Source organism: Sebastes fasciatus, chromosome 19 (assembly GCF_043250625.1).
Source record: "Sebastes fasciatus isolate fSebFas1 chromosome 19, fSebFas1.pri, whole genome shotgun sequence".
NCBI classification, from domain to species: domain Eukaryota; kingdom Metazoa; phylum Chordata; class Actinopteri; order Perciformes; family Sebastidae; genus Sebastes; species Sebastes fasciatus.
Window position 1 is genome coordinate 8,739,856 of NC_133813.1, and position 16,353 is coordinate 8,756,208.

The 16,353-nt window shown below is 39.1% G+C and overlaps 1 protein-coding gene across 3 annotated transcripts in view; it reads left to right on the top strand.

Annotated features, from left to right (window-relative positions):
- LOC141757140 (uncharacterized) overlaps positions 1-16,353 on the top strand; it is a 54,832-nt gene that overhangs the window by 30,971 nt on the left and 7,508 nt on the right. For 2 of the 3 annotated variants that reach the window (XM_074617420.1, XM_074617418.1), the window contains exons 4-12: positions 2,341-2,458; positions 3,240-3,430; positions 3,567-3,642; positions 11,184-11,705; positions 12,354-12,647; positions 14,154-14,252; positions 15,591-15,857; positions 15,942-16,046; positions 16,174-16,232. In XM_074617420.1, coding sequence (XP_074473521.1) covers positions 3,604-3,642; positions 11,184-11,705; positions 12,354-12,647; positions 14,154-14,252; positions 15,591-15,857; positions 15,942-16,046; positions 16,174-16,232 — 1,385 coding nt within the window. In that variant the 5' untranslated portion in view covers positions 2,341-2,458; positions 3,240-3,430; positions 3,567-3,603. The remainder of the gene's footprint in view (positions 1-2,340; positions 2,459-3,239; positions 3,431-3,566; positions 3,643-11,183; positions 11,706-12,353; positions 12,648-14,153; positions 14,253-15,590; positions 15,858-15,941; positions 16,047-16,173; positions 16,233-16,353) is intronic. The other variant, XM_074617419.1, reaches the window with a different exon arrangement.

Sequence of the window (16,353 nt, forward strand, 5' to 3'; positions counted from 1 at the left end):
TACTTAGCTAATACGGTTTGTTCCAGCAGGACAGAGTGAATATAAATCAGAGACCATCATCGTCTTTTAGGTTTAATACTCCTTCTCAGTGGAGTCCTTGAAAACTCATTAACTGAGTGTTAATATATTTCCCAGAGGGCCTTTGTGTCGTACCGTTGTTTGTGTCATTTCTACTAATTTGTCTTTCTCTACATGTTGATGTCACGTCTTCAGTTGGTTCATCAAAGGCTTCCCTCAGATGAGCCTCCTCTTCTTCATCACAAACAAAACACTTCTCTGCCTCTTATCACCTGCTGTTCTGACACTCTGTTACAGAGGGTTAGCGCCTCCCAGTGGACACACGCTCAACTGCAGTCTGATGGCTGACTGCACTGCTTTACTGACTCTATAGTTCATATATTCTCCTCTTAGTACTACTACTACCACCATTATTGTGTTGCTGCTACTAAACTAATACTAGTACAACTATTACTACTGCTATTACTACTACAGCCATTACTACTAGTCTAGCTACTGTTGCTCTAACTTCTACTACTACTACTACTAATACTCTGCTATACCTATTAGTACTATTAATGCTGCTGTTAGAGCTACTACATCTACTACCAGTAGTATGACTACTTTTATTGACACTAGCAATACTAATAGTACAATCACTAGTACTACTACAACTAATACTATAGTTAATACAACTCTACTACTACTGGAAGTGCTGCTATTACTACTCTGCTATGCCTTGTAGTGTTATTAGTACTATTAATGCTGCTGCTAGAGCTACTACATCTTCTACCAGCATTACGACTACTTCTACTGTCACTAGCAGTACTAAAAGTAAAAGGATTAGTTCTACTACAAGTTATGCTATAGTTATTACTACTACTAATATACTACAACTTTTATCGGTAGTAATACTATACACTACTACACTGACTAATATCACAAGTAATACTTTTGCAACTATTGGTACTACTACTGCACGGATGCTCCTAGCAGTAGTACGACTACTTCTACTGACACTAGCAATACTAATAATACAAGCACTAGCACTATTACTACTACAACTAATGATATAGTTGCTACAACTCTACTACTACAACTTCTATTTTTACTATTACTACTTTACACTGCTACACTGACAAATATCACAAGTAATACTTTTGCAACTATTGGTACTACTGCATGAATGCTCCTAGCAGTACTGGTAGTACTTGTAGGCTACTACCACTGCCACCAAGTAGTACTACTTGTACGAACATTAACACTAATACTGCTATAATTACACTGCTGCTACACAATATTTTCTATATACTATTACTTCTGATCCTACAGATACTACTGCCCCTATTTTTTCTCGTGGTATTACTCTTGGTACTACTACTAAGTCTGCTGCTGCTGTAGAAAATACCGATTACATCTACTTCTACTACACTGCTGCCAGTACTAGTACAATTGCTGCTTGTATTATTAATTCTACTCTGACTAGAATAGTCCTGCTGTACCTCTGCTACTACTCTGTACTTGTAGTTTTAAAGAGATATCACTACAGTAGATAACAGTAGTGAATGTAACCGCGGCACAACAGTACATGATGGTGTGACTCCAGCTGTGGTCACATGTGTGGTGAGTGTATTTGGCTGCACTTGACGTTAAACTGGGAGCATCAATCATTAGCTCTGTGTGTCTCTATGAAAACACCACTGTGTTTGTTCAAGGAAGGAACAGTTTCAGTTTGCTTTGAGGGATCAGGAAGAGAGACCAGAAGGTTGATAGTTCAAATCCCAAGTTCACGACTAACCTTTTAGTTTATACCCCAGAACAGCCCGAAGAAGAGAACAAAAGTATCAAAGGAGATGTGATGCCGTATCTATCGTCAGTGTTTTCTCAGCTGCTAGAAGACAAATAGAGAACAGAGAGGTCTTTCCTGTCATGTTGTCACTGAATTCAAGTTGTGTGTTCAGGGAAAATATTTACTGTAAAACAGCAGCACCTGAGGGGTAAAAGCTCCCATTGTGTGCATTCATAAAAACAAATCAAATTTGCAGTATTGACCTCAAACATGGAAGATTATCCTGCACATTTTTTGCTAATTGTTGTTCATTGACATTAAATTTATTTTATTAGCTTGTTTATATGTGTATATTTCATTATTTAACAGTAAAATAACTATTAACTAAGTTTATAAATGTGTCAAAGAGTCCAGTTCATAATTCCAGAAATGTGTTGCATTGTAAATATACTGTATATAAAAGTATATATTATAATTAATTAACCTGACACGGTGTGAATTCTAATTGAAGAAGTACATCTTTCTAAACTAAATGTGTGTATTTGTGTTGTCAGACTCTTGCAGATTGAAGGCCGCCAGCAGCTGCTGACTACTGAGCTTTTCCATCTTCAGGAGAAGAAGAAACAGACCGAACAAGAGCTGAAGAGAAACTCCAGCCTTCAGGCGTCCACTGTAAGTGACCACAGCAGGAAACTGTTATCATACACACTGGTCACAGTGGGTTAAAAAAAACAACAGCAGCCAATTAGACTGTTATCAGACCATTTAAGCGTGCAGTGGTTAACCTCATTGATGTGGGTCTTATCATCAATTCACGTGGGAGATCACCAAAAGAAGGAAGAAAAGTACAAAACAAAACAGTACTTTCACACAGCGGACCGAGTTTCACTTTCACTTTTGAAACATATTCATTTTGAGCCAAAACGTAATGTTTTTCACTAAACTTAACTAAGTGTTTTTGTTTGTCTAAACCTAGAGAAGTTGTAGTTTTGTGGCCTAAAGCTTAACAAGCTGTTTTGTTTGTGTTCAAAATGTAACGTTTCATTCAGTTTTACTTGTTGGAACTTATTGGTTTTAAGTTTCGCTTTCACTTTTACAACGTAGTAGGCGTAGCAGGCCCCTACTGACCCACATCTATGATGCTTATAGCGAGCGATAACGCAATTATGATGGACTGAATCGGTTGCCAAAACTGACAAAAAATATCATGTCAAAAAGTAAGCAAATAAGAGAAGACGTATAAACTTTAGGCTTTGTCAAAATGTGTTATTTGGTGATACATATTGCCCAGCAAACACCGGACTTTTAACCAGGAGATCCGTGTTCCAGACCGTTGGTTGACCGGTGTTTTCTTTTGTAGGTTAAGTTACTGATGTTTGATTGCTGTATTTCCTAATAGCAGCTCCTATAAAAGCCTATCAGTGAAACTCTTGTCCATTATTTTCCTCCCCAGTTTCAGCTGTGTGCTTGTCGGGAGCTTCAAGCCTCCGTCACTGAGCGTTTGCTCCAATCAGAGAGTTTGGTGTTCCAGGAGGAGGCACTGAGCGCGCTACGTAACCTGCTGACCCAAGACCTGCAGAGGTACCAGGACGAGACGCAGAGACTCACCTGTTTCACACAGAAAATACTCAAACAATCCCACAGGTACCTAAACGCCACATCCTGTCTCAAAACGAACTGACCAGAATTGATTTAGTTTAACTTTGATCGACTTTACATTATTCAAAAACCTGTTGTTTTCTTACTAGAAAACAATTTAAACATTGCACTTTTCCTTCAGAGCGGAAACGTCTAACAGCAGACGGAGTGATCGCACCATGCTGGGAAACAACGAGACAGAGCAAGAAAACAACATGGTACAGTTCTACTCAGCATCTAAACTCACAGCACCCACAGCTCCTCTCTGATCTGTTGTCTCAACTCGCTTTAGGTTGTTCTCAGAGGTTTATTCTGCCTGCTCGTTCTTGGCACAGTCAAACCTGTAACAAACAATGCCTAACGGTATTTATTGTTTGTATGTTGGTGTTTTTTTGGGCCTAACAAACCAGACTAACAACGCACCTAACCCAAGCTACCATTCTGCAGGGTTAGGGTTCAGCTTAAAGCTCCAAATACAGTAGGTTTGGACATTTTAAATTCAGCTTCATGGCCCAAACAGAATGCACCTTAGACACAAAAATGCAAGGAACAATATGAATGGTCCCACTCTGCCCATTAATGTCCTCACTAAAACAAAAGCAATTAATTTCCATTGCATTTTTATGTCCTTGGGGCAATAATAATAACAATCAATGTTGTTGTTTTTTAGACAGACAGACCCTACAGTTTTTTTTTATATAGGCCCATACTAAATGGTTAAGATGTCGCTGCATGGTAAAAGAAAAATACAAACCATGTACTGTTATTATGTAGTAATAGATTAGTATACCAACATATGTCAATTTATTACCATAATTATAAGTAGTGGTATTACTAGTATTAGTATTATTCCATGTATTTAGTATAGATATTTACCATATTTACAGTACGCTTCTATCTTAGAAATGGTGTGAAAATCATACTGATGTATTTTCTTTTTGCATTTATTTTTCATCAAATATTTAATGGAACAACAGTAAATATATGATAATATTAAATTATATTAACATTTACTATGAAATTAGTAGTATTACTAGCACTAGTATTATTTCCATGTATTTATTGTAGATATTTACAGTACTGTAAGCTACTATCTCAGAAATGGTGAAAAACATAATGATATAACTTTTCATCAAATATATTTTGGAATAACATTAAATATATGATATTAACAAATAACAACAGTGAATGTTAGGTTATTTTAGGTTGAGTTTTTTTTTTTATTTCATAAAAAGTATTATCTTTAGCATAACTACTTTTACCAGTAAAGGACAATTCAACCGTTTGGTAGAGCATGTTTATAGACATTAGAAAAATTATACTTATTAAATTATTTCAGCATATATATAATGGAATAATATTAAATATATGATACTAACAAATTATATTAACAACAGTGAATAAGTTCATACGTTTTTTTTTTATTTCATAAAACTTATCTTAGCATCACTACTTTTACCAGTAAAGGACAATTCAACCATTTGGTAGCTCATGTTTTTAGACAGTCAAACTGTAGCTTTACTACCTTTACCATAAAAGGACAACTGAACCATTTGGTAGAGCATATTTTTATAAAATGATTTGCATCTTATTAGACTCTCACGCTATTAATACTACATCACTTGCTCCGTCTGTCTAATAACACGGGTTTACATTGGAGTTAGTTGAAAGACCTAAGATGTGAAACTGTCCATAATATGACAAGTATGCAAAAGAACTTTAAGTATAAAACACAGCCTGCAAGAAAAATGATGTTGGTTTGGACTTAAACCAAATCTAAAATATTTTAGTTCAACAAGTTCAACTTATAGTAGATGAGATCTAACCAACAAAGTACAAATAAAATGCGAAGAGAAACCTCTCAGTGCAGTTTGGTTGAGGTAGAACAGTACCACTGTGTCTTTGTCTACCTGTGCGAGCGTGCATGTGTGCGTGCGCGTGTGTGTCTGGCATTGGTCCAGCTGTTGTCAGTCTTTCTCAGACAGTCGGAGTGGAGACAGAGGAAACATCTGCCTGCTCATCTGGCTCTGTCTGTCACACACACAGATACAGACCTACACACACACACACACACACACACACATACATATACATACCCACAGCATCATCTCCCTAAAAAAAACAACAACAAAAAAATCCCATAATAGACTGACACAGTTGTGACAGGAAACGATGAGGGAAGAAACCTGGTTTGGAGTCTTATTATAACAGGAAACCTGTCAAAGTGTCACCACAATTTAACTTGTGAAGCTTAAATACAAACAGGAGACAGGCCGGCTGCCAACATGCTGCAGCTCCTGCACAGAAACACAACACGGATCAGGCTCATCCTTTTCAGTTTCTGCAGATTTCCATTGAAAAATAGGAATTAAAAGTGAAACTGCACCAATAATCGATCATTTGAATGGCTTTTGAGAAGATTGTGAAAGGTGGTTCATAAAGTTCATAGTTTGCTTCTTCACATTTAGCAGCTGAATTCACACACGATTAATTTCAATGGATTACAATGGACAATTAAGACTCAACCCATCTGTAGATACTTCTCAAACTAATCCTCCAGTGTAATCTAATTCTCTTCTGTCATCTATATGATTCAAAACACTTGTATTTTCACTAAAACAGCTAACTACTGTACACTAACTTTACAGTGTCACTTGTGTAATCTCATACATAAATGGGCAAAATATGTTGCGTGGCAATGCCTTCCAAAATTGAGGGGATTCAGACCCTCGACACCTTCGGTCTCACGCTTCGTCCTGCTAATCTAGACGAGCCGCTGTGCCCTAAGAGAGGCTCAGTAACCTTTTTATCAGATTATTTGAGGTTAATCTCTCAGAAAATGAGCCAGGATTTGTATAATCACACATCATTTTGATTAGATATAAATCTAATAGATTCAGATCAGATTTAATGAATAGGTTTTTGTAGATTCAGTGATCCATCCTAGATTGGCAACTTTTATAGCGCACACACAGCCGTCTGCTGAATGGGAGCTACTGTATGTCCTGTGTTCTCTCATATTAGAGGTTAAGGCCTCAGCGGCACAACATGCTGTAGAACTGCATTGTGCGTAATAATCATAATAATTATTAGAAGTAATAAGAGCTCAAGTTATAACTATAAATGTGTAAATTACAGTGTAAGACCCGGCATTGTCTGTTTATGGATTTATGAGAGGAGCAGCTGGATGAGCTCAACACTCTTAGTAATTATCAAAAACGTATAAATCTCTCAGAAATAAAGAAACTCTGTTCTATAAAGGGACACAGGTGCAATTAGGCATCAGTTGAGGACATCTGGGGTGTAAAAAAAAAAAAGCCTCTGCAGCTTTATGCTCATGGGAAAATGTTTGGGGCAAAAATATGTTTTGTAAAGATCAGCCTGGGATAAATTTAGTTTTATAATATTGTAATTGGGTTCCATTGTATAGGAACAAATTCAGTGCTCGGTTCTTAAGTGCATGAAAAGGTCAACACACAATTTTTGTGTATTTCTTCTGGGTTAATATTTATGATATAAAAGTATTTGTTTTACAAAATGTTGCACTTTTATTAGGGCTGTCGGTCGATTAAAATATTTAATCGCACATTTTTTATCCGTTCAAAATGTACCTTAAAGGGAGATTTGTCACGTATTTAATACTCTTATCAACATGGGAGTGGGCGAATATGCTTGCTTTATGCAAATGTATGTATATATTTATTATTGGAAATCAATTAACAACATAAAACAATGACAGATATTGTCCAGAAACCCTCACAGGTACTGCATTTATTATAAAAAATATGCTCAAATCATAACATGGCAAACTGCAGCCCAACAGGCAACAATAGCTGTCAGTGTGTCAGTGTGCTGACTTGACTATGACTTGCCCCAAACTGCATGTGATTATCATAAAGTGGGCATGTCTGTAAAGGGGAGACTCGTGGGTACCCATAGAACCCATTTTCATTCACATATCTTGAGGTCAGAGGTCAAGGGACCTGTTTGAAAATTGCCATGCCAGTTTTTCCTCACTAACATTTAATGTACGTTTGGAGTGTTATTTAGCCTCTTTCCCGGGAGGCTAGTATGACATGGATTCACATTTTCTGTAACAGTTTGTACTGTTGCTCTACCGACAACATACCCTTACTAAGCTGCTTTTAGCTCTCCATATTTAACACATCACTAATAGACATATTTGACAGGCTCACCCAGTGATCAAAACATCTGAGCTCATTTCTGTTATTCCCATGTGAAATCCAGACATCCAGGATTAGTTTGACCAGATTTCAGCCTGATTTGTAACAAATATTCCAGTTGAAGGGATAATTGTCGGCTAAGCAAAGTGTAAAAACGGGCCGGCCTTAAGGCGAGGACAGAGCGCCGGTTGGTAAATAATCTCTGTTATTTACAGTCATGGAGAGGGGAGGAGTGGGGGGGGGGGAAACACAACAACAACACAGGAACATATTGCCAAGCAGATTGCTTCGGGCCAAACGGAGCTCGACGTTTTGCTCTCTGTGAGAGACGTATGTGTCCAACACAAGACTGCCGCCACTAATTGGTTATTTATTTTATTTTTTATTACGCTGTCGTTTCCTCTCTCCCTCTCTGCTGCCGTGATAATTTTGCTTTTGTGTGTAGCGATGTTAAGGTGATGTGTGTCTCGCAGTAATAACTCTGAGTTCAGACTGTGAGAGGTTTCTGTGTGAGGAGAAAGTGACGAAAAGTGAAATATGAAGTGAGAAAAGTTGTTAGCTCTTTGAATCTACAGTTTGAATTGAAGAAAGTGAGAAGTAGAGTCAAACACACGCGTACATACATGGCCACATGAAACAGTGGCAGGAATGTTAACAGTAATTCTCTTCTCTCAGCTGTCTTTAAACAAATTTTCTAAGACAAACTAGAAAACAACAAAAATTAACTTGAAAACAACCAGGAGAAAGTACAAAACACCCCTGAATACAACCCAAAGAAGCTAAAACACAGCTATGAACAACCTAAAGTAGAGAGAAACTAATCTGAAGAAGCACAACAAGAACCCCAAAAGCCAGAAAACGACCACAAACAACAATGAAAAGGTAGAAAACTGCCCGAAGACACTAAAAAACAACCTGAATAAACTAAAAAGCAACTGTAAAGGCCAGAAAATAACCAGGAGAAGCTACAAAACATCCAGGAGAAGCTTCAAAATAATCAAGAAAAGCTACAAATCAACCAGAAGAAGTTGAAAAACAACCAGGTGAAGCTACAACTCATCTCCCCACAGGCTTACGCCTGGCGGAGATAATGAAATGTTTGAAAGTGTTTTGGCTAAAAATGGAGGTGGCTGGTTTGGTCCCGACAGATGATCAAATTTATTGTTCCCAACATGAAGAGTTTCTATAGTTCGGTGTGCAGATGGCCAAGAGCTGAATGTCTGTGTGATCTCTGAGTAAACCAGCCTGTCTATCACAGAAATCCATGTAAACTCTCACAAACATGTCCAACACCTTCCACACCAAATTACATTTCTCTTAGTGTAATATGCAGGAGACGGAGACACGGCAGTGTATAGTTAAAGGGGCATTCCACTGATTTTTCAAAATTTGAATGGAAAAGCTGCATTTCAAACTTGAAGCTTGGAGGTTTATCAGACAGGGAGGGTTTAACAAAAAGCAATGTTGAGTTGCATTATGGGAAATGTAGGATACAAGGTTTTTTGCAGCTTGAGATAACTGGACTAAAATCAGGTTTTCGGCCTCTGCTGCTTCAATTTCCACGATTCTAAGTCGCTCAATTTTCAATTATTCGTGCAAGAAAATGTGTTTGCTCTAGCAAGTAGAGCAGAATTGTTTTCCAAAAAACACAAAATGATCTTTCATGCTCAATATTGTATGTTCACTTTTCAATTATTGGAGAAATATTAGCGGTCCTCATGCTCACCGCCTCTCCTGAACCGTTATTCTGGGGGAAAACCCCTGAGCACTTCTGCACCAAACATCAGGGAGGCATTCACTGTAGTTCCCAGGATGCATTGCTGTTATATATGTGGGTCAGATGGTGTACAGCTCTACACCATATGTCTGTACTGTAGTGAGGCCACAGGGAATGGAGGACCAATGTGTGTGCGTGGACAGGACTTTAGGGAATATGGACCTGGTTTTCCTGAATGAAGCTGTCTGCCCGTCTTTCTGTGTGATTGCTCCGTTTAGTTGAATGTTGGTTTCTCCATCTTTAAATTCAGATTTCTTGTGCAGGTTTAGAAACATAATTTCCCAGAAAAATGACAGCAATGATTGTTCAAACGGCTTAACAGCGCAAATTACTTTAACGCAGACCGTCTCCCAGTGTCTTGAGGACAGGTTCAGGGTAGATGGATGTGTGGACAACGTTGTGTCTCCCACCAGCCTTGGTTTCTTTGAGCCATAAACACAATCTTTCTAAAACCTTAACCAAGTAGCTTTGGTTTGCTAAACTTAAAGTACTACTGTTGTGTATTTGTTCTACCATTGGGGCGCCAGATCAGCAAGCGCTCATTTGGGTTGTTTGCACTGACGAACAAGTCCTCATTTAAGCGTGAGGACTTGCTTGACTTCCAGATGTCCATGTGTACAAAATTTCGGAGAAAATGTAGTTCAAAATCATGTGAAAATGTGTGTTTTAATTAGTTGTATATTACCAGAAAAATAGAAACACCTGTACAATGTTATGCAAACCAATAAATTAGCGCTCAAATAACTATAAAAAAATATATATATATATATATATATATATACTGAGACTATAGGATCTTGACCTGATTGTTGAGAAACTCATCACAATAATTGTACAGTACATAAGGACAGAAATACAAGAGCACACACATTTCATCACTGAGTGTGTCCCCGTCTCCTCATTCCACGAGTCCAAACTGAGTGCGCTCGGCTCACAGGGCAGAAATAATAACATTAAAAATCATCAGCTCAGAGCTAATCCCACCACGGCCTGTAAACATTTTAATACCGGGGTGATTAGCAGCGATCCTAAACCCCAGCCCTCTCGGTCCTCCCAGGACCCGGCTCCTCTCCCACCCCAGCCATGGCTCACCGTCCCTGGGGGAGGCTGTCAGGCGAGACCCTGGATTAAGGCCACTCAGTGCTTTGGACCCTCGAGCCCCGAAAGTTAAACCCCTGGACGCCCGCCACTTCATTTCTCTAAGTGGCATCGGTCTTCTTGTTATGATGTTAATTAAAGTTGGATTTAATCAAGTGGATTTTTGGCAAAAAAAATAAATACAAATTCTGTTCTTTTTCTCTATTTTTAGTGTGGGAGGAGTTGTTTTTCTATTATTTTGTAGTCTATCTGTTTATATATTTATCTGTCTTTTTATTTCTGTGTGAAAAAGTGGGATGTTTTGGGGGAGAGGGGGATTTTTCAGATGAGCGAGCAGATGTTGCACTTCCTCAAGAGGGATTTATGTCAGGATAGGAACACACACACACAGACACACACACTGGGCTTCACGTCATTATGTATGCATATCAACAGCCAACAACATCTACACACTGTAAAGACAGGAGAGAGAAAAACACATTATTAACGTGCTGCTTTCAAGGAATCAGCACGGAATGATACCGAAAGTGCAAAGGAAATAGAAGTCATAGCCGTGGTTTGTGGTTATTATATCACGGCTATGAACCAATCACATTGCTTGATTTGAGCGACCCATTTTATAATGTCTGTAATATCACCCACCACTAACCTGTGCTGCTCAGACTCCTGGCTAACAGTGTTTTGGGTTCACCTCTTTCAGCATGCGCCCGAGTCTACTTCCACCCAATCACCAATTAGTCCTCACCAGACCACCAAGGAAGAAGAGGCCTGGAGAGCCAGTAATAAGAAACCAGCTGCAGGCCTGTCCCGCAGGTCAAACCTGCACCGAGCCGGCAGCGTCAAAGACCTGATCGGTAAATTCTCCGGTCCGGATGACGCCTCTTCTTCCGGTTCCCCACAGAGCCCTTCATCGGGAACAGGACTAGTCCCGAAGTCTGCTTCTGCAGCGACTGTCGAGTCTCCAAAGTCCAAGTCAAGTCCGTCCATGCCGAGCAGTGTCAGACGAAACGAGGGTTTGCTTCCCAGCATCACTGTGACCCCTCCGTTCAGGATGATCAGTCAGGCTCAATCAGCTCAGAAAGGCACCGTTAATAGTAAGATCACTGCGAGGATCGATTGTCCAGTAGGAGGCAGCGCAGGGAAGACCGATTCAGAACCGAGGAGAAAAACACAAACCACAGACTCCGGTAGAGACTCGGTGGCTGACTCCGGCATGGGATCGGTAAGCAAAGGCCGACCACTTCGACGTCCTTGCATGAAACGAACATCTCTGCATCTTCTCTGCGTCAAGACGGCACAACAGCATGGCACTGCAGCTTTTTTAAACGCATCTCCTTGCATGATTAAAGCGCCGTTCGCAATCCGCATGACGACGTGAAAGCATGAACCACGTCTTCAATCGTACTAATCAAAATTGCTACAAACTGTCGCTTACGTATTTAACTCTAACGTCCTTTTGATTCTTTCCCCATAAATGAGCTTCAAGTGTTTTTGGCTTTTGTCTAAACTAATAGCAACAACCTTCACGCTATGACTGTGTTGATTTGACTGCATGATTGCAGTTATAGGGACATATTACATACTTTTGTGCATTTTTGCATTCTGTTTGCTTGAGTTTCTGTCTGATAATTTGCTTGAAAATAGTCCGGCGGCTTATTGTGGCTTATTATCTGCAGTATGTGCCGAGGTGGGACGAAGCCGAATCTTGGCTATGAAGTCAAAAGTAAAGATGGACAAGTTCTTCCAAGCCAAGCCAAGTGTATATGCTGAGTGTTTTCACCCCACCAGTAGATGTAGTTTTCTATATTTCTATGTTTCACCCAGGTTTATTTCATCCCTCCTTCCTCACCTTCTTCCCCTTCTCCTCCAGGAGTCCGAATTCGACTCGAACAAGCAGCCAGACAGCCCGTCAGAGGAGGATCCCACCACGCCCCAAGCTGAGCCGACCAGTCAGAACCCGAAATATGAGCTGTACCTCAACAACGGGAGCAAGACCAACGGGGTGAGTGGCAGGGATGCAGATGGTCCAGGAGGAGGCGGCGGGACGGTGGGGGAGAATGGCCCCCGGCCGACCCGATGGGAGAGCAACCGGCTGGGGCCGAACCATTATCGAGGGTCCCTGGAGTCCCTGGCCTCACGGGACTGGGACTCTACGTCTGACAGGGTGGGTGAGGCGGACCGTGGACTTTGTGTATGTGTGTGTATGATTCAGATCCGGGAGATTAGGGATAGTTTTTATGATAATCAGATATCTGTCATATCTGTGATTCCAGAAACACAGAACCAGTTATTAAACAGTGCCATCTCCTGGACAAAACAAGTGACAAAAATCTGCAGATGCAATGACATTTAAAGTGTCATTTTCCTTTATTCTAGTGCATATTCTGTCATGTTTCAAAATGCTGATGCTCACTCCTACAAAAATCTTGATCTCTCATCGCACAAAAATACGAATTTTTATGTCAAAGTTACTTGGTAAAGTGGAGATGTTTGCTGGGGTTATTACAAACTTTATTAAAACCAGAGTTTCTCTCTGTTGTCTGGTCTTTAACCTTGTCTTTAGAAAGAAGACCCCCAACCATTAGTGTCCGAGGTTTCATGTTAATTGAAGATCTCTTTTATCCTGAATTTAATTAAATCCATTTTTTTTATTTGCAAATAATAACTTTTCATAAAGCATTGCAAAATGACATGATTAACATACAGTAATACAGTAAATGACAAAAATAGAAATCCTGCAATAGTGCATCTATCATGTCTTTTCCAACTACTGCAACCAACTCACTTTGCAATAATTTAACACACATAAATCTTCATAATGTCATAATCCTGTTGAAGCGATACATATCTTATGCAGCATTGCTATAATAAAACGTTTCCTTTCCAGTCGTTGAACAACGCCATCACCTGGACAAAACACAAATTCAAGGTTTCTCATTGGCCGTCCTGAGTCACAATATTCAATCATATCGGAGTTTCTCAACTTCTTCTGGAATTTTTATGTGTTTTCGAATCCTATAATTCTGAAGACAACAAAAAAAGATCTTAATTATGGTTGAGAAACTCTGAATTATACAATGATAAAATGATCTGACATCAAATCTAATCAATGCAGTATGTTTAAATTATAATAAATGATACAAATACAAGTATTTACTGTAATATATCTGCCACAGTAATTTACCACATAATAATCATTAGTAATTAACAGCCAGTTATATCATCCTGTTTAGATAACAAGAAGTAATTAATCTACCATTAGCTATAACATATTTCCTGTTTTGTAATAATCTGTGTGTTAAAGCTTCACTGTCAAGCTTAACATGTCTCTTCATCACGTGTTCAGATGTGTTTGATTATTACAATTTAATTTGTTGAATTTGATTTGAATATCAGTTAGGAAACTTAGTATATCAGTGTTAGCTGTATTACATGAACAGGATTGTTGTCCACGTTTAATAAATATAGCAGTTTACAACTTTGTCTTTGCTTCTGTTTATGAACTTTTTCATGCAAACCAACAATCGTGTCTTGATCTGTACTTCTGAATTGGTTTTCAGTCTGCACTCTGATTGCATTGATTCTGTCGGTTTTTCTTGTGTCTCTCTCATTTTGTAGTTCTGTTGTTTGGTATTAATCACAGTTATGTTGTTTGTTTGTTTGTTTACAGTATGGTGTTGTCGACAGCCCTCCCAGAGTGTTCAACAGTCCGTACGCCACAACGGCCTCCATGGATTACAACCCCACGTACCGAATGTCTGATTTCAAGGTTTGTAGTGGAAAAACTGATTCTTATTTCTATATCTTATATACATTGTTTTTGATTGTATTAGTTCTTCTTATCTTTTCAGGATTGTTTGTTTTTATAAATACTCTTAATGTCACATAAACATAATAAATTGATACCATCAAAATTTGGTTGTAAACAAAACCCTTCAAATGCTCCAAATTTTAACTGAAACCATTGTTTTGTCTAAAATAAAATAAAAATAGCATGTATTTGCAACTGCCAAACTAATGTTTTAAATGCAGGTTCAGCACCAGCAAGTCTTACAGAATCTGTGAAAATGCTGAGGAGGATTTGAAAAGCATCATTGCATTTTATCCATACATATTCTCACATGTACGGAAGCCCTGAGAGGCAAGTGTGGAAAAAACTTCTGGAGATCTATTTTTCTAAGTCTGATCTAAATTGATTTCTCTCCTGTGTTTATGACTTAAAAAATTCATCTGTGAATCAGGTGAGAAAAAAAGTTTTGCCAGGTGGAAAAAAAAAAATTGGAAGGATGATTTTTCTAAGTTACTTTTTTTTTTTTAAATCTGTGAAAACAAGTGAATTTTTTTTTTTTTTGGAAGCTGAATTTTAGTTTTTTCTTAGTGTTGTTTTAATTTTGGTCACAAGAGGCTGAAGTGCAACACTACCCCATGTTCTCAATAGGAATAAGAGCATTCGTGTTTTCTCTAATGGCAGATTAGCGCTGATTAAAATACATTTCTAGCCAAAAGAAAGACCTGACAGTAATGCTACATAATTTGCTAATGCACAATAGTAGGCCTACCTTGTGTTTGGAGTGCATGGAGAAATTAAAACTCACCTGGAAGAAAACGTGCATGCGTTTAGTCCTTTTTAGAACATGGAGTAGTAGTGCACTTCAGCCTCTTGTGGCTGAAATGAGTATTGCAACAACAAACACTTGATGATCCTGTCAAAAGAAAAAAGATTTTCAGCTGACACAACTTCTTTTTCATCGGTTTTCATAGATTAAAAAAAAAAGTATTTTAGGAAAATGACCCTGAAAATGTTTTTTTGTTTTTTTTCACCTGGCCATTTTTTCCTCTTCCTGTTTGACAAAAAAAATTTAAAGAACTTAGAAAGATTATCCTGGCAAAACCTTTTTATCCACCTGTTCTTAAGTCATAAACACAGGAGAGAAAACCCTTTTAGATCAGACTTAGAAAATGGATCACCAGGATTATTTTTTTGATCACTTGCCTCTCAGGGCTTCCGTACACATGTGAGTTTTCAGGGACAATCCTGGTCTTCTGAGGTTGACATTCTTCAGCAGGGTACTGACCCTCCTCTCTCTGCCCCCTTCCTCATTTCCAGGCTCCTGGTGGACTGTCTCCTTCCACCTCAGAGATGAACCTGTACAGCTACAACAGTCGCAGCGCCAGTCCGGTTGGCATGCACAACTTCAACACCGGCCACACCCTCAACACCGGCCATAGCTTCAACACCGGCCACAGCTTCAACACCGGCCACAGCTTCAACACCGGCAACACCTTCAACACCGGCAACACCTACAACACCCCTCGCCCCCGTTTCTCCGCCTACGACACTCTGTTGAAGAAGAGGTCCGAGGTCACCAGCACTGTACGTTTACTCACACACAAAACAGATAAAACACTCTCTATCATCGCGTCCGCGTAATGTTTTTCCATGTTTTTGTCGCTACAGATGGCACCCACCACCCACTACAGTATGCGCTCTAACACTGTGGGGGGGCCCCATAAAAAAGACTACATAGAGGAGTTGACCAAACAGATGGACGCCTGCCAGAAGGTAGGCCCCACCTGATCCATTTTGGGGTTCATACATACTGTATGTAGTCCTGCTGTAAGAATGTGGTTTGTTACCACAAGTAAGAAAATATTTTGACGGTATGTGTGTGTGTGTGCGTTCTCTCTAGCGTAACCAGTTCCTGGAGGCGGAGAGTGTGGTGATGGAGAAGGAGAGAAACCAGATAAGGTCAGACATGATGTTATTTTTCTTATTTATAATCTTGTTTTTGATGACCTCCACTGGTGGAATTTGTCACCTCGCTTCAGTGATGTAAAGTAGGCATGGTCAGTACACTGTGAGATCACAG